The sequence below is a fragment of the Opisthocomus hoazin genome, chromosome 6 (assembly GCF_030867145.1).
Source record: "Opisthocomus hoazin isolate bOpiHoa1 chromosome 6, bOpiHoa1.hap1, whole genome shotgun sequence".
Taxonomy (NCBI): Eukaryota; Metazoa; Chordata; class Aves; order Opisthocomiformes; family Opisthocomidae; genus Opisthocomus; species Opisthocomus hoazin.
In genome coordinates this window covers 7,491,800-7,510,653 of record NC_134419.1, presented here as the reverse complement: position 1 = coordinate 7,510,653, position 18,854 = coordinate 7,491,800, and the positions used below count along the sequence as shown (strand labels likewise).

The window sequence follows — 18,854 nt, the reverse complement described above, 5'->3', positions numbered from 1 at the left end:
TAGTCTCAGAGCCTTAGAATAATCCTCAGAATGGCTTGTTGGTAGAAGCTTTTGTTAGCAAATGCTGTCTGAGCCAAATTTGCACACGTGCAGTCAAATGATGTAGCAGAAATTTGTGGTGTTTCCGTATGTTATTTTCTCTAAAAAAAATCAGTCATTAATAAATGCTAAGAATCTGTATAGGTCAAATAATACTTAGCACTTACTGCAAATCGCTTTATGACACTGAATTCCTGTAATGATTCCTGGAGGAGAGAGACCAAAGGCTTTGACAGGCAAGCTCTGATGAATCCAGCTGTAGTGGCTTGAGACATAGCTATTCTCAGCTGTCTGCTCTTGCTTTCTGGTTAAGATAACCATTCCCAAAGCAAACCATGTTGACCATGTGCCTGTGGTGTAGGTAACTACTGAATCACGGTGATGCTTCCACTGTTCCTATGAAATATATGAATCTTAAAGAGTCGCGGAGATAGTGTCTTCACTTCTTGCAAGTAATTGTTTCTAGGGGAAGTCATGGGACTAAATATTTTTGAACACAAGCTTTAGCACAAGAGTTTCGTTTGAACCTTGATTAGCACCATGAGAAATCATTGTAGTAGGGGTGGATGTATCTGTTTCATTTGGGAATGAAAATTGTATTTAAAGATAGTTGAGTGACACCTGGGAAGCCTGTCTCTATTTTATTTATTTATTATCTTTAGTTTCAGGACAATGATTGTGAAATTAATGGAAGATATGAACCTCAAGGGAGTGGTAGAAAGTAATATACTTAACAGTGAATTTTGAATTGAAATTAAGAACCTGAAGAATGTGTGTGAACACATTCATAAATTTTACCTTGTGTATTTATGCAATTTCTGTTGTCAGATGAAAGAGTCATCCTTGATAGGAAAACCAGAAAATTTGTATGTCAACTTTTTACTGACAACCAAAATACATTTTTCCACTGAAAGATAAAAAAATCACCAAACCCCCTAGTAACTAACGCTTTAACAACTCCTACTCTGAAAACCCTGGTAACATAAAAACTTGCTTTGACACTGCGATGTTATTTTTTTATAGCATGATATACTGAGATAATGACTTGGTGATTGTTAATAACAAGACTGAATTGTTGGTTGTGCTGGATTGTGTTCTTCCTCTGTGTTATTACTGTTAAAAGGCTGATGGAGCCTAAGAGAGGAGGTGTAGGTGTTCTGTCATTGCTTCTGTTTTCTATTTTAGTATTTAGATCATTGCATTTGGAAGCTTTGCTGAACTCACAATGTATTGTTTGGTAAAGGGTCCTAAATTAGATATTAATTTATGTTGGTCCTTCATTTATGGTTGAAGACATTGATTTTTCCGTGTTCAATACAGAACTTTTGACTGGAAGTTTCTCCCACAGAACTGAAATGATGTCAGATGTCTCTAAATTATGCTGTGATGTTGTTATTAATATTCCCTAGAATGCTTGTAAATTGGGTTAAAGTGTAAATGCAGAAATCAGATTTTTAAAGTACATTTGCTTTTTTTTGTTGTTTTTATTTTTGTATGAGAATGCCAGTGTATACACACTTCTGTTTTGTTCCTAAAATATTTAAGTTGACATAATCAGGAAGCATTAAGATTAGTTGAAATGAGACAGGGTGAGCTTTTCTTTCTTCACATTTTTTTTTCAGCTCGCACAGTGAACTCAGAGTTTATTTTATATGTGCTTATTTTAAACACTTGCCACTAACAGACTGCAAAGGTAATAGGCTACAAAGTGGTTGTAATTTGGTGTGATTTTTAACATTGTTGCAATTTAGTGAGGCTTACATGTATTTTTATATGAAAATCCTATGTAGTTTCTTGTCTATATTACAGAAGTACTGCTGTTGAAGTAAGTGATGATGGAATCATTTTTTGGATTAAGAAAGCATTCCAGATCATAACAATTTGTAGTGAATTGTATATATAATATCCACCTATAATTAAAATTTGAAATTCTCTTTTGATATCTGAACCCACTTGTTAGGTAGCTGCTGCTGTTTCTAGCTTTCCTGAGTGTGATACTATCTTTCTGCATGAAGTGGGTATTCATCAGTATCTTCACATGTCGCTTGAATAATAACTCTGAGGAAATACTGTGGTTTTTTAAAATAAATTATTATTATTTAAAACAAATAAGAAATCATTAGGGTATTCTGATTTGTCTGTTCCACAAGATTTTGTGATTGCAATTGCTGTTGTAGGATTGTATCTGCATAGAAGTGTTTGTTTTGGTGCACAAGCCGTGCTCATGTTTTATAGTTTTGCTTGTCCAGAGGAAGCTTCAACACTGTTTCGTGCCCAGGACTGGGGAATTGTTAGAGCTGGTTCAGGTGAGAAGCACTAGCAATGCAACTGCATCTCCGCAGCAGGTTGTCCCCTTGGGAATTTTGTACTGGGTCCCCACTTAGCAGCCAGTGTGCGTAAAATGCAGTTCCTGATTTCTCTCTAGTGTTGTGATGCTATAGTGTTTGTCATCGTGTAAATATGAGTGCTTTTCTAAATATATGTAAATGGAGCAAGATTTTCTTGCAGCGCCAATGTCATTCAGCTTATTTTAAAATGTCTTGTTTTATACATTGAACACTTAAAATATTTTGATCCATCACTGTTCCCATAAGTCTCAACTGAAGAATAGCTTGTAACATATGCAGAGGTTAAATAGCTAGACTTGCTAATACAGATGAATTGCCCTGCTGCAAGTAAAAACGAGTTGTTAGAATTAATCTGTGCCACAGCAATCTCTTGTGCATGTAAATGTAGTTGATTCTAGAAAGTACTCATGCTTTTTTCTAAGACTGAAGTTAATTCCAAGTTGTTAATTCTGTGAGGCATTGTAAAGTGATAGGAATTTATTAACCCATTGTCATTTATGCCAAGCATTTTTTAAAAACACCACTGTGCAGTATCAGGGGAACATCCATTTATGTATTCCATGAAACACTGCTTCATCAGGAATAGTAGGAAAGGCACCCTGGACAGGTATTAGTCACTGTGGGTTTAATGGGAACATACTGATAATTTACCTCCTTATTTTGCATGTCTAGAGCTTTACAGATATTCTCTTGTCTGAATTAATCAGTTTGTCACATATTTTTTAACAACACCTGAGTTGTTTCCGCTTTGGTTCCAGGTTTTTTGTGCGGCATGCTGTAGCCTGAAGTGCAAGTTGCTGTACATGGATCGAAAAGAAGCTAGAGTGTGTGTGATCTGCCATTCAGTACTAATGAATGGTAAGTGGAAAGAGTCTGAGATGCAGCGCTTCACTGGCTTTGTGTTGAGCTGCAGTGATGACGTTTAAGAAAAAAACCCATCAGAATACTTTATTTGCATGGGTAAGTGTGCTAAACCAGCAAAGGCCCTGGAGAGATCAGTGTGGAATCCCTGTGGAGCATGGGTATTCCTAAACTAAATAAGATTAACAAAAGGCAAAAAATGGAAAGGTTGTGATGAGCTTGAAAGGTTTCATTTGTGAGTGCTATACCAGGATTGCAGAAACTGTGATTTTTGATGTTTTTTTCTTTGTTTGTTTTTGTTTTGAATTTGGGAGCCTATTCTCGGTCCTTTGATGCCTGAGTGGATAACCTGCTACACTTCTGTGTGGGATGACAAAGAGAAGAATAATGCAGTTGTGCCTCTTCTAGATTATGCACTATTAAGAAATTGGGAAAGTAGTATTTATCTACAAATTAATACAACTCTTCTTCCTCCTTCATGCCTTGGTGCTAGAGTAGGAGGTCTGGCCTAAAAACTTGTCCACAAATGTGGACGCACGTTACTGGAGAGTCTGTCAAACCCGGAATGGTGCTGTGGCTAAAACCCTGATGTGAACATGGGACATATGAGAGATCACAAGCAGTTGTGAAGTTTACAGGTAGAACAAACAAGAAGTTATATTACCTCTGCTTGCTCTAAGGAAGGACTGTATTTGGTTTTGAGCAAAGGGCCATGGAATCTATTTTGTATTTTGTCCTTTATAGTATTAACACTTTAGATATGTGGTATAAATATGGGCAAACACGGAGTATTCTTCCTGCTGTATCTTGAGGCTTCTGAAAATTTCAAGCACTTCCTGAGCTGGCAGTTACCATTGAGTGACTGTGCTGTCCGATGGACATATTTCCATGACACTGAGACAACTGTTGCTGAAAGACTCGGTGTTCAGTTTTCATGACTTGAATTGAGAAAGTAGAAAAATTGGAGTGGGTTGAGAGAAGATCCGTGTAAGTGCTTAAATCATGAGAAAACTTGTCTCATCATGGGAGATTCCAGGCCCTCTGTCTTTGGATTATTGATGGAAAGGGGAATAGGTGACTTGATCTCAGGGTATAAATAGATATCTGGGTAATGGAAACTTGATGGCAGAAGTTACTTCAATTGTAGAGGAAGGTCTGGCAGGCGCACTCTAACATATAGTGGGTAGAATGAGAAGTCAGACAAACTCAGGTTCTAAATGCAAACTTCTAACCGTTAGGATAACTAACTATCCTGATAATTATTGAGCAGTTATCAGGGAATCTTCATTGCTGCAGATGTTTAGTTAAACTTTGGAGACTTTCCTAAAAGACTGCTGCTGAAGTTTTGACCAAGAATTAGTTAGGAAAATTCTGTTTTATCTGTGTTCAGACAAGGTAATTTTGATGGTAGCTTTACATGTTACTGTATAGTAGATTATTTGGGCTGCTATTTTCAGAACTATCTGTTCATTTGTTGAGTATCTAACTAAGCTCAGGAGCTCATAGCTTTATTTTTTCTCTGAAGAAGTTCAGTAGTATGCAGGTTCAGTTGAAGGTAGCTGACGGCTTAGTGTTGAGATGAGCAAGCAAAATTAGTAGACAGTTTCTGTTATTAAACAGGAATAATTTTTTTCTGTTTCAAAAAGATTAAAGATTAATCAGTGTGCAGTGTTAGGTTTTAATTATTAGTAATTCTTTACTGTAGTGTAAATGTGTAAGAGGACAGAAGATTGTAGGTTGTAATATCGAGAAATTAAAACCGAGTCCTGATGATGACATTGAAGGAGCGCTAAAATGTTACATTTTGAGATGGAGAAATTAGCGCATTTCAAGGTGTACAACAACAAGGAATTACACATACACCTGGCAAAAGACAGCTGGCTCCTTTTGATGGTGAGTAGGATTTGTTTTCATCTGGGAGAAGGGAAGAATCTGAAAATACTTCAGCTGAAACTAGAAGTGTTCTTGTAAAAACGCGTAATAAAATTGATCATATTTTAATGATTTCCTTTTAAAAGCCTTTCTGTCCTGGTGCCAGGACAGATACACATTAACGGCAGTGAGCAGTGACACCACGGCTTGGTTTGTTGTAGGGAGAGTGCTGCCTTGCGTACTTAGGTGTGCTTGCCTCGGGCTACCTCTCGGTTTCTGTCCCTGCTGCAGTGCTTTGCAATAGTGCTCTTGGTTGCTGGTTAGTTAACCTGTAGCCTGACTGAATCTGATCTCCCCTAGTCCTTGCAGTGTCTTTGTCAGTGTGGGTTTTTTGTTTGGGGTTGTTTGTTTGTTTGTTTGTTTTTCATTCAATGCAGTGGGTTAAGCATTAAGCTTTGCACAGTCTTGGAACCAAGGGTAGGAATCACTCTTTAAAGTGATATCATTTAGTTGTGTGGTGTCTGGTTTGTGTTTCACTGGGATGTGGGGGGAGGGTTGTATGTTTTCTGGCACTTTTCCATGGCTGGGCTATGTGTTTAATAAGTTTCCAATGCTATTTTTACTATATTTTCAACTGGTAGGTATGCTGAGTTGGCACTTTGCTTGATTAAGAGAAGGCTTTAAAAATGTTCTTTTACCATGCTTTGACTTTTCTAATAAAGGGATCCTAGAGATGTAGCTGTTCTTTGTGCATTTTCAATACTTCCTTCTTTCAGGACCTTTACTTTAAATGAATACAGAATTGCTGTTAAAAAATACTTCCATTTACGTAATCTTCTCAAATTGAAATATTTGTACCTTTTTCATTGGCAGGCATTTCACTCTGTTGGTTTTGCAGGTTGATGTGAGGAAGCAGGAGGGGTTTATGTTCTGTTGTGTTTTATTTGGGGTTTTTTTGGTCATCTTGTTTTCACCTTGGTTTTCTGACAATTCATAGCTAAAGGAACCCAAAGATGTACATGATTTATTAAGGCTTTATAACTGCTCTGAAAGCTTAGGTGGCATGATATGTATTCCTGACTAGAGGAATACATTTATTTGTAACATATTAATATGGTTGGAGGAGCAAGCACACATACGAATTTTCTGGTATCTTGCATAGCTATAAGCCTTCCATACAGATGAAAAAGAAGTAGTACTGTGGAGATACAGTCTGTTTCACTAGCTAGAAGAGAGATTTCCCTGTGATGGTGTTGTTGACAAAGAAGTTTTGTGTGTTATTGTTTGGGCAGTTGAATTAAGGCTCAAGTCATGCCTTCAGAATTAATAGCATAAGGGTTTTTTAATAGTTAAGAATGCAAGTCGTGGATCTGTACTGATCTGCCCTGGATATGAAGAAATGCAAGGTGCTTTTTCTCAGATATAGAAGATAAATCTGCTTGAGTGTCCTGTAGGTTATAAAACATTTGTAATAGGAATGTCCATCTGTCCATACAATGTGATAAATAATACATATATATATAGATACAAGAATTGAGTGTTTCAAGTTAAATCTTTGAAGAGGAAACAGAATGAACCGTGAGGAACTAAGAATCATTCAAGTCAAAGTGTATTGTTATACTTTTCAGAAAATATTTCAAATGAATGGGTATTTTTATTGCATAGGACCAGTGCTGTTTCTCCTCCTCCTGCTGTGCATTTTCTTGCTTAATTACAGTCTCCTGGGCTTTTAGATAAAGAAAGAGAGATGGTCATTGGAAGGTGACAGGGTCCATACTTCCTGCAGCTGAGAATTTAACACAGTGCTTTGGACTGTTAGATAACTTCCTGTGTGCTCATGTTTCTTGTTCTTTGTTTGCTTTAGCTCAAGCCTGGGAGAACATGATGAGTGCCTCAAGCCAGAGTCCTAACCCTAACAATCCCGCTGAATACTGTTCTACTATCCCTCCTTTGCAGCAGGCTCAGGCCTCGGGTGCCCTGAGCTCTCCGCCTCCCACTGTCATGGTACCTGTGGGAGTTTTAAAGCATCCTGGAGCAGAAGGTAAGAGTTCTTCTTTTTTCTTTCAATTTACCTGTAGTAAGAATTTGGAAACAATATCTGCGCTTCATCCATTCCAAATACTTTAGCTAATGCCAGTTGTGACATTCCTGCCCTCAGTAGGGACGTCAGATTTTTAAGGACAAGTAAACTATTCTCAGCGGATGTGTTTATGCGTGATGCTGCCGTAGGGAATGCACTGGGTGATGTCTTAAGTCTCTTCCAGTCCGCATTTCTATATTCATTAATTTTTTCCGTTTTGCTTTTCTGTACTCAAATTTTCCAGTCAATGTTGCTGTGAGATCTTAAATCCATTTTTATTTTGTTCTCTCTAGTGGCTCAACCTAGAGAACAAAGGCGTGTTTGGTTTGCTGATGGGATATTACCCAATGGGGAAGTTGCCGATGCAGCAAAACTGCCAGTGGCTGGGACAGCTTCCACAGGAACCTTAGCAGTGTCGCATGATCCATCAAAGCCCGTGAACAACAACACTTTATCAGCAGAGGTAAGGAAGCGTTACACTATTCACTGTTCAAAATACCTTGTTTACTTTGATTGTGAATAGCATATTAGCTTCTATGGTGATTTCAGTAAGACTGATCTAGGAAATCTGTTGAGGCTTGTTGTAGTGTGTTGTGTAGCAAGTGTCCTCACTTATTTTAATGTTTGCAGAGTGCTGAAACAACCATATATTTTGAACTGAAATGAGCTATTATGGGGCAGAGCACTAAGCAGTGTTTGAAGTCTGTGTGCTAGGCAGCTTCTGAATGTTTGACTATACAGCCTGTGTATGAACGGTATTTGTGTAAGGCATGTTTTAAAAAAGCTGAGTCATGGCCAGTAAGGAGTTTGAAACAATAAGATTGTCATAGCATGAAGCAGGAAAATACTTTGTTTGACGCTTCTCATAAAATGATATATGCAGGAAAGTACAGATAAAATCTGATGGTGTTAAATCCACCATACCCTGTGTGAGTGAAATGGAGACTTTGCAGAAAGTTCAGATGGACGTAGGTACATCTAGATTTTGTGCAGAAATAGGGGGGGTTGGTGCTAGAGAAGCGAGACTCTGTCTAAGCAGGCTTTTTAGTAACAGTTCACATACAGGAGTCATCACATGATCAGCTGTTGTTAAAGAGCCAAATTACTTGGTGGTTCTGGTTCTCCAGCAGACACAGACTCCTTCACCTACGTGTAGTAACTTAGTCAGCCAGCTCTTACATTTTTATCATTACCACTTTTGTAATGTCCTTTTTTCTTGTTTGCTTCTTGTAGACTGATAATGCTTCTGTATTCTCGGGAAATATAACTCAGGTTGGCAGTCCTGTTGGCAGTGCAATGAACCTAATACCTGAAGATGGTCTTCCTCCAATTCTCATCTCCACTGGAGTAAAAGGAGGTGAGGGTATAATTTGGCAGCTAGCTTTTATGCTTACCAGTTGCAATTAACCTGATAGTTACTCTGTTTATTTTAAAAATAAGATGCTGGCAATATGCTGAATATTTGAAGGAATTCACAGTAAGCACTCATGGCTAAATGTTGTGACACTCACTTGCACCATTGATCCTTATTAGTGTCCAGGAAGAACTGCATCTTGCAATGAAATTACTGTAAGAAGTAAAACACAAAGCAGAAAGAAAATTAACTTCAGTCCAGAAATATGTGCTAATTTCTTCACTGATGGCACTGTGGAGAATGTTTCACACAGAGTTATATTTTAATTAGCCTTATGAATATTCATGCTTCCCTTCTCTGAAAGTCTCTCGGAACATCCACTCTGTCTGAGGCATCCCCAAGCGCTGCATTCAACAGCACTGTTGCACATCCTGGCCCACAGCGAAGCTTTTAGTAATTGTGATGTCCCCTCCCAGAGTATCCAAATGGAGGAGGATTCAGAAAATTAAAAACTAAATCAAATGAAATTAAAAATTAAATTTTTAAAAGGTTAAAATTTGTTTATCTGACAATTGCTTTTCACAGTCTGATTCATGACATCCTTTAATATATTCCTGGGATTAACTTACTTTTTCATCTTTGACTTTTTTATTCCTGTTAAATATTTTGCTGATACAGTGCATTTCTAATGTTGAGCTGGAAGTAAGCTTTTATTGCAGGATAGTGTCAAAACCAAAATGTGAGCAGCATTTAATTTCAAAACAAATCTGTTCCATCCTGTGTTAGCTGTTCATGTGGGTGCCTGATTATTCAGTCTCCTCCACAAAAGAGGAATGAAACTACAGTATACTTTTCAACTCTAATATAGATAACTTCACATACATTGTATTTTGTATGCTAAGTTGATTTTGTTTCGTATGCTGTCACATCCTGGATTTTCTTTGCAGCATTTTACTTCTGATATTCTATTTCTATTTAAAAAGATTCCAAAACATTTTTCAGATTAGAAACCAAAGTTACCTTTCATTCTAGATAATTTTAGCTGGAAACGTAATATATTTATTTCAAAATCTGTTTTCATCAGTGTAACTAGTTTTTGTTAAAGCTTAAATGCAGAGTAGATTGTAATTGCATGGATGAAAAATCTTCATTTGCTAGTCATCTGGGTCTAATCATAGAGGGACACTACAGACATCTTTGAAGTTGCATGTTGGGATCCTTTTTACACTGGATTTAGACCTTCTATGATTTATAAAAAATATTGTTTTATATAGCGTTCCCTCCTTTGTTATCTTCCTAGTAGCTAATGCACAGAAAAGTGTAAGTGATGTGGCATAGGGATAGACCACGTGTTGGTGTCTGTAGTCCAGGACTGGTGTACTTGCGCTGTACTGTGATATAAATAACAGTTGTTAACTTCTTTGTCACTTGGGATTTCAGTTGACACCATGACACATTTCTCAATTTGATTTCCATTTTCTCCTCCAGTTGATACCAAAAAAAAAGTTGATTTATAAAACAAGCTGTACTTTTCTAAAGGATATACAGGGGTTATGCACATAAATGCTGTTGAAGTTTGAAAATAGCAGCCTAGGAAACAATCAATCAAACCAGCAATAAGGTGTGGTTTTTTTTTTTAAAGATAAAAAAAGCAGAAAGCATCAGAATCAGGATTATTTGATTATAATGCAGAGTACTGAACCAGTAAGCTAAGGACTTCACTGTGTGTTTACTTGTTTCTTTCATAGACTATGCTGTAGAAGAGAGACCTTCTCAGATCTCTGTCATGCAGCAGCTGGAGGATGGTGGCCCTGACCCTCTTGTGTTTGTTTTAAATGCTAATTTGCTGTCCATGGTAAAAATAGTAAACTGTAAGTTTTTATTATTAAATAAGACTTGGGGTATGAGAGAGGAAATGTTATATATGTTATTAGTAGGAACAGCAGCAGTTTTATTTGGTAGGATAGTCGCTTAAAGTGCGCATGGGTTGAAAACTTTGTACTTAGCCATATGAAGTTAAATTACAGAAGGCTCTTTTCCAGTTGATTAGACATCAATACAGACAAATTTTGTGTAGAAAACATAAACTGGATTGATAAAGCCTCCAGTCTCAGGTTTGGAAATCAGTGTTTCCTGTCCAGCTTGGTAGGGCAAGGTATTCTGTCACTCATTCTTCCTTTGGTTGCTTCACTCATTTCCCTGTCATGCCATTCTGGACAAAGCAGATAGCATCCTGTAGTAATACACAGGTTCTCGTCCACTGTGCACTTGTATCCTTCTGTAGTGTGCAGGTGTGAACGTGTGTGTGTGCATGTGTGAAGGGAGGGAGGAATGGATGGGGAGGCATATAGCTGGCTTCTCATGCTAGTACCTCAGATGATCTCTACTGGATAAGAAAACGTTACCTGAGAAATTAAAAAGGACAGTTTTGCAGTAAAAAGTCTTAGACGAAAGATTCTATTTTAATAACTTAGTATTCTCAACAAATGAATTGTGAAGCTTAGAGCATGTGTCATCACTAGCATTCATGTGAAGCACAACCACACAGTGACGTCTCATGAAAACTCCTGACATCCAGCTATCCATCTTTACAGAGAGTTATCACTGTCTGGAACTGGTTTAGCTGTCAGGGTCGTGATACCCACAGCCGACAGCCTGACCTTTCCCCAGGTTCCTTCATTTGCATTTAAATCCTGTCCTTTAGTTTGGATACAGAAACTGCTAGAAGTCTGCTCTGTAGTGTTAATCCCAAGATCTGACTGGGAGCTGTAATGGTCTGGCTCTTCCTTAGCTGTAAACTGGGAATTACTGAGCTGCTTTCATTTTGGATGTGCTTGCTTGCAAGGTAACGGATTTGGAACCTAATTTGTCTGTGTGACAGATACCGCAACCAAACATGCTGTGAAAGTGATTCTTGAAAGAGCTATCTTCCTGTAGTGAAATTTAGGCATATTTTTTGAAATTTTGATCTTCCGTTCTGATACATGTTTTCGTCCCTGCAGATGTGAACAGGAAGTGCTGGTGTTTCACTACAAAAGGCATGCATGCGGTGGGGCAGTCAGAGATAGTCGTTCTCTTGCAGTGTTTACCTGATGAGAAATGTTTGCCTAAGGATATTTTTAACCATTTTGTGCAACTTTACCGGGATGCCTTAGCAGGTAGGAATGCTCCCTGTTAAAAATGGTTTGGATAAATGATCGTGCTGGGTCAGATATTCACATTTTCATCATTTAGCAAATAGCTATTTTTATATCAAAGAATATAAAAAGAGAATAAGGATTAAAGCTGATCGGCGGCTGAGTTGTTATTGGGTATTAGTATCCAGTGTTATATTCATCTCGCCAAATAAAAGTATTGATGAGGTGCTGGTAACCTGGGGAGCTGCTCCAGAGGTCTTCCAGCCTCCCGCTGAGTGCCAGCAAAACAAAGAAGTTTGGGCTGTAAAGGCCATGCGTAAGGCTATTACAGCAGTGGAGCAGGAGGACTCCGCCTGTGACAACTTTGTGTTCAGCAGCCATTGCTGAGTGTCTGCTCTGGCTGCTTCTGGGTGCTCGGATGAGAATTTGAACACAGCTAACAGATCCAAAATTAGTCCTGCACTTCATTTAGCAAGAAGTGTAGTAGGTTACTCAGCAGGACTCGTGGGTACACTAATGACATTGCTTCTAATAATATTTTTTTTTCAGCTTGAAGTCAGGGTAGCTTTTTTTAAAGATACAAAAAGAAAATTTTGAGAATCCTTGTGGATAGTATGTTAAATATCGCCAAACCAGGTAGTTCAGCAATTTGATTCCCACAGTGTGTGTGACTATTGCTACATAGTGGAGATACTATTTATGTTATAAAGTAATGCAAGTATATATATGTATATGTGCCCCTGGAGTGAATTGTAGGGCATTGCAGAAATGATCGCTGAATTTTGAATTTTAGTGTCCCAATTGCAAGATCGTATTATGTAAACCTTTACACGTTTTACATTTGCCGAGTAAATGGGCTTCCACTTTTAGTTCTTGTTGGACCTTAGAATTCAAAAATTATTGCATAAGGAAAAATGGAAGTATTTGGTTCTGTTGATCAGAAAATAAAGCTAATTTTCCAGAGGTGAAATTGGATCACATTAAGGTTACATACTGAAAATACATTTACCAAGGATTCTGTCTATCATTTGCAATGCCTTTGCAGTGACTGAATCCAACACTTTAATAAAATAATGAAAAAGACCTTTGTTTTCTAAAATGTCTTAGTACAACAAAGGTCAGCTTGTCCAGAGAAGTTGCCAGGTTTGAAATGTACTATTATCAGATGTCATAATGGATCTTGTATACATGGGAAACGAGTACCTTTCCAAACCTCACTTCATTGTAATGCTTTATCTTCTAATTATGATGTTATTCAGAGGGAGATAGATATGAAAAATAGTGTGTGTGTATATATATATATTGCAGGTATAAATCCAGCTTGGTGTGTATATTGCAATGAAGTTCTGTATAATTATACCTACAGAAATACATAATTTATAACTCCTACATAATGTATTTGGAATTCTTTTTTTAGTGCTTTTGTGGTAGTAATTTGATATCCTACAGTTGCACTGGTGCAAAGAGTGCTTAATTCTGTACAGTTCTTAATCAGAAACTAAATTTCACTGTTTAAGAATTCCACTCTGTAATGTTCTTTTGGTAGGATTTGCTCTGTGTTGTTTCAGATGTGTAATAGAAATAGACAGACACCTCGAGTTGCTATATAATACCAAACCACACTGAAGCTTTTGTGGAACAGAACACCCTGATAAATTCCCACAGCGTTTTGCAATGTACTCTCTCCATATCCATCCTTTTTTCTTTCCAAGTCATGCGTGTTTGAGAGGGAGAAATATACATTAGCATATTTGCAGCTCTGGCTGTTTTAAATGTTATTCAGCCAGAGAGACAGGATATGATGCTGTAGGGGTTTCAGTTTTGGGGGTTGTAATCCCTTGGAAGTCGTTCGCAGCTTGCTGTTCTAGATGAAGCCATGCTTGTGAAGTTGTTAATTTCAGAGGTACTGCACCTCTCCTGGCGATTAGATGATAGACATTTAGAGTAAACGAGAATTCCCATTAGAAGTCAGAGAGACACTATGTAAAACCCTGCCTCATGGTTTCATTTTTCATTATATAATATCTTGATTTAAATTTATTTTGCCATCAGGAAACCGAAATAAATTCTGTGGATGTTTTGTATTCATCTCCTTTAGTAAATGTTTTTTTAAAAACAATCATAAAATAAAAAGACACATACAGTATTTTTTGTTGGAATGGAAACAAGAATTGTGTTTAGTGATGTTGATTTTGTTTTGGAATGATTTTGGGTTTCCTGGTTTTGTTTTCAGCTGAAAAAGACAGTGTTCCCCTTTTGTTTGTTTAATTAAAGCCCATATCTGCAGTGATTTTTTTTTTTCATGAGTCACACTTATGTACTAGCTCTTCTTGCTCAGGTTTGAATTCTGCATTGAAGCCTAGAAGCACAAACTTGGTGTACTCGTGCCTTTTCCCGTGTTTCTGCTTTCCTTGTTTCTTGAGGCCGAGTCCTGCCCTCTGTGCTCGGCATTGCTCTCAGCTGTTTGCAGAGTATGTTTTTAGCGTGCGCGAGTAGCGGCCGCAGCTTAAAGCTTTGCAGTTTGTCCTTCAGATTCATCCCCTGTCTCAGCATGGGTAAGACGTCAGCCTGATGCAGCACCGCCCTGGACCTTCATGAGCTTGCTTACGGGAAGTGCCCAACCTCAAGCTATAGTCTGGTATTAGGACTTTATAATTGTAGAACAACAGAGAGATTTTGAAGGAAAAATGACATTTTTTCCCTATAGGTTGTATGCATTGTATGCATGTGAGTTGTAATAAGCTGTAAAGTTGTTAATTAAGGCAAGTATTAATTGCTGTTGAGTTTCCATCACTTTATCTTTCCTCTGGCCCCTCTGTCATCAAGCTCCCTGCTGTGTTGCTTTTCTTGTTTTGAAATTGAAAGCTAATGATTTCTGTTGTGGTTGTAGTAGTTGTACTGTTGTAGTAGTAATCCCATGATTATCCTTGTCTGTTGGCTATAAGCCTGGCAGGAGGTCTAGTGAATGGAAAAATGAGAACTGCTGTCCGTCTGAATGGGCACTTTGAAGCAGTTGGATGTGTTAATATAGAGCTGCCAGATATGCCCTACTGCATCAACTCTTTCGTGGAATACAAGAAATACTACTGTTACTTTTGTAGTGAAAATGCAAATCTGGCAACTGCTTGGAATGGCTTCGTGATCACCCTGGTTTGGGGGATGTCTGTAGTGAGGGTGGATCTGTCTCGGTCACAGTTTTGTGTATTTTTTACTCAGCCTGTTTTTAATTAAATAAGGTGGTAGCTAACAACGTGTAGATCTATAAAGAAGCCCGTGTAGATGTTTGGAGTAGAGAACAGGTTAGCTGAGTGAATAATACACCCGTGCAAGTGTAATGTGGAAAGGTGGATACAAAGTCAAACAGCGTACAAGGTGTGAGCGTGACTGTTTGGAAGACTGCTGCAGGCTGGTCTAAGGAAGTTTTGGGTGCTGGTAACTGCTACTCGCAGTGATAGTAAGTGAATCATTACGTCCCTTGCTGATAGAAGTAAGTTCTTTCCAATTTACTTGCTGATGTGTTTCAATAAAAAGATGCTGAGTGTGGCCGTAACTTTAAATGTTGAATTTCATATAGTTTTTTTCAATGTTGGTATCTGCTGCAAATGTGTCGTGCCATCAAGTTACGTTCACAGTCTTGTCTCTTCTGTTTCTTTGTGGCTCTTGGTGTGGTAGTGGCTGGGTTTGTACTGGTTTTGCGAAGAGCATGTGCTCATTTGCTCTTGAAGCAAATCCATCTGGGAAAATTGTTCCTAGGTGAATATTGCTTTGTATCACTTGCTGCAGAACTAGGATGCTTGGCTTTGCAGGATGTGAAAACGCAAGCGAAAAACCCAAGCATGTGCAACATGGTGTTTGATACTTGGCAGTTCTTGGTTGTTCCTGATGACGGTGGAATGGGGCCGGGCAGATGCAGCTAGCTTCCCCAGGCCACATAGGTATGCCTTCCCTGAGCCTGCATGGTAATACCTGCTTTTTGACCTGGGATTAACCAAAAGATAGGAAGCACAGATTAGGAATTTAACCTCACTGTTTCAAAAGCACCTAAGTGGTTTCACCACATATTGAGAGCAATAAACAAATGCAGGAATCTTTTCTTTACCTTTGCTGGTATAAACTATTTTGAGTCCAGAAGGGATTGTTACTTATATGCAAAGTAACATTGTTGATCGGAGGAAGATACCTAAAGTGAAGAATTCAAAACGGCATGGATCATGACTGAAGAGAAAGTCACATTAGTGGATGAAAAGCGTGTTTTTTATAAAGGACTTTATAGAGTTTCTTAGGATTTAAAGTCAAGGGTAACCCAGCATAACTGAGAAGAGAGTAAGTACTGACCTCCTGCAGAGCTGCTTTAGATGCATCATGCACACTTACGGGACTTCCTAAATAACGTCAATTGTCTCATGTCAGGTGCTGGAATTTAATATAAGGAAAGGCACCTTTCTGTTCACTCTGAGATTACGTCTTTAGAAAGGAAGTTGTGGTATTTTGTAAATTAAAGTATATGCTTTTGAGAAGGGTAGCTTTTATTGAACGTTTTTCTGACAGCTACACTTTCTCTACAAGCTTCTGAAACACAGTTCTATGCTTAACATGTGTAATGGTGCAGTGGGTTCAGTTTGACCATGTCAGACTGTTAATAGCAACTTATCAGTGGGGCCTTGACTTGGAACCACCTTCGAAGATGTGACAGGAAAGGCTGACAACTCCTGGTCAGTGCAGAAATGCTTTTTGACTTGGGTTTGCTGGTTGAAAAGGGCACTAGAGAGGTGTGTAGGAAAACGCTGGATTCTTCCCATGCTTTCCACATAGCGTGCTCTAATAAATGATGAACAGCACAACTACCTAATCCCAGTAGTTTGTCTTCTTAATAGCGGTAACCTGTTGGAGCTTGCACTGTGTGAGCTGCTTGTGTCAAAAGGAGTAATTTACAACACTGAGGCTTATGGTAGCAAAGTGCTGATCAGCTGAGTTGCAGATTCCACTCTGAGAGGTTTTTTCATGTTTCTGTTGGCTGAAAAAATTCGTGTTAAGGCACCCCAAGCGTGTGAGCCTTGAAGCTCCCTCTCCAGAAATGGAAAAAATAAGTAGTCGTCCCCTTCTGCTGCAGCACTTGGCATCAGTCACAAGTGGAAATGTCTGATTGCTTTGTCATCCCAGTGGGCAGTACCGCACGTCTCAGAACTGTTTGGTATTGTACAGCTTTACTTTGCCTAGCCTTTTTCACATCAAAAATACTTCAGAAAAAGGTGCAGAATTGAATTCAGTTTAGCTGTTCGTACACTTCATACATTTTAAGGTTAGAAGGGATTATTATGGTTGTGTTGTTGGAACTGAGAACCTCACAAGTAACTATCAGGCCTGTAGCTTCTATTTGGGTAAGAACAGATGGGAAGAGGAAAAGGAAGTATAAATGAAGAAGAGGAGGTTAGTGAGGGTACGTGGGAACTGCAAAAGCAAATCATTGGAGCTAAGTTAGAAAAGTGCCAGCAGCTATTTTAGGTAAGTGAATATCTTTTTCATGAACTCCAATTGATATACTGGTTTGCGCTCACTAGCAAGATGCCCAAGTTGGTGCGTTAGCAGAGTGTTCACTGAGCAGGCAGCAGTGTCACAGCACAGGCGGACAGAGAGATGCATTGGCACAGGGGCAGGTGTCCTGGTTTCGGCTGGGATAGAGTTAATTTTCCCCCCAGTAGCTGCTGTGTTTTGGATTTAGTAGGAGGAGAATGTTGATAACACTGGTGTTTTCAGTTGTTGCTATGAAATCAAGGACTTTTTTTCCAGTTTCCCATATTCAGCTAATGAGCGGGTGTGCAGGTGCTGGAAGGGAGCATAGCCGGGCAGATAGCCGAGATGGCCCACGGAAATATTCCATACCATAGGTGTCATGCTCAGTTTATGAATGGGGGTTGGCTGGGGGGCAGGAATCTTTCTTCTTTCCTCTTTCAGTGAGTTCAAAGCCTCTCTTGTCCAGGAGTTTGAACTTTTTTGGGAATTTTGTGAAATTTGCGATTTCCGAGGTTCTGCGACCGCTGCTTGGGGACTGGCTGCAAATCAGTTCTTGGGTGGTGAGAAAAATTGCATTATGTATAGTTAGTTTTGCATATTTATTATTATCATTATAATTATCATTAGTAGTATTAGCATTAACTTTGTTGCCTTATTAAGCTGTCCTTATCTCAACCCACGAGCTTTACTTTTTTGTCCATTTCTCCTCCATATGCTGCGGGCAGAAGAGGCGGGGTGAGCAAGCCACTCTCTAATGCTGAGTTGCCAGCTGCTGAGTTAAACTATGACAGCAGGATCAATGATTTTGAGCAGCTGACAGCATTTGATGTGGCTCTATTAATCAAGTTAGTCCTTCAGTTTGACCAGTAGCTAGTTTTCATCAACTATGCTCAGCTGAACATTACAGAAATTGTAGCCACTATAAGAGTTCTGGAATTCGATCTAGCTTGATGGTGTCAACTCTGGCTTGTATGTATCTGCAAAATTACAAATCGGCTTTGCAGGATAGTTGCAAGCTACGAATGAGCTGCACACTGCCACGGGGTGCCTGGGGTGCCGGAGCCTGTCACCTTCTAACAGAGAACTTGAGAACTTAGAGCACCTTGTGGTACAGAAAAAAACCAATTCTACTAAGGTACCCACAGATTTGAACAGCAAGGAAATCCCTGAATGTGTTAGTTGGAATATAAAAAGAGCCTTTTGTTTACAGACTTGACAGTAGTTGTATGTAAAGGAGGAGCTCCCAAGGTCATGTGAAGAAAGCAATACTCAGTGATTATGCCAGGGTTTGTGTGGAGGGATGTGGAGCTGCATGGCCACATCTCCGGAGTGAGGCAGGAGTAGCTGTATTATTCTCACGCCGGCGCTGGTTTCGTGGAGAGCTGCTGTGACTTGGGACTTTCGTAGGAGTTCAGTGCAAAAGAGAGACTTGAAAGGACTCATTGGTTAACCTGTCCTTTGCTGGCCAGAACTGTACCTACTGTATTTATTTTTCTTGCATTTGTAAATGCTTGTGTATAAGTTTTAGGCTGTTTTGCAGTATAAGAATAGAGAAGGCTTAACCTGAAGATCATTACTTGTATTGCTGAGGGTGTCAAAGATGCACTTGTGTGACTCATGGTTTTACTTACTTAAAACCTAGTGTTTGTGTG

The 18,854-nt window shown here is 38.8% G+C and overlaps 1 protein-coding gene across 3 annotated transcripts in view; it reads left to right on the top strand.

Annotated features, from left to right (window-relative positions):
• Window positions 1–18,854, top strand: part of ZFYVE9 (zinc finger FYVE-type containing 9) — a 60,442-nt gene that overhangs the window by 27,659 nt on the left and 13,929 nt on the right. For all 3 annotated transcript variants that reach the window (XM_075424487.1, XM_075424488.1, XM_075424486.1), the window contains 6 exons: window positions 3,146–3,245; window positions 6,985–7,161; window positions 7,494–7,663; window positions 8,434–8,557; window positions 10,303–10,425; window positions 11,557–11,712. In XM_075424487.1, the coding sequence (XP_075280602.1) occupies window positions 3,146–3,245; window positions 6,985–7,161; window positions 7,494–7,663; window positions 8,434–8,557; window positions 10,303–10,425; window positions 11,557–11,712 (850 nt within the window). The remainder of the gene's footprint in view (window positions 1–3,145; window positions 3,246–6,984; window positions 7,162–7,493; window positions 7,664–8,433; window positions 8,558–10,302; window positions 10,426–11,556; window positions 11,713–18,854) is intronic.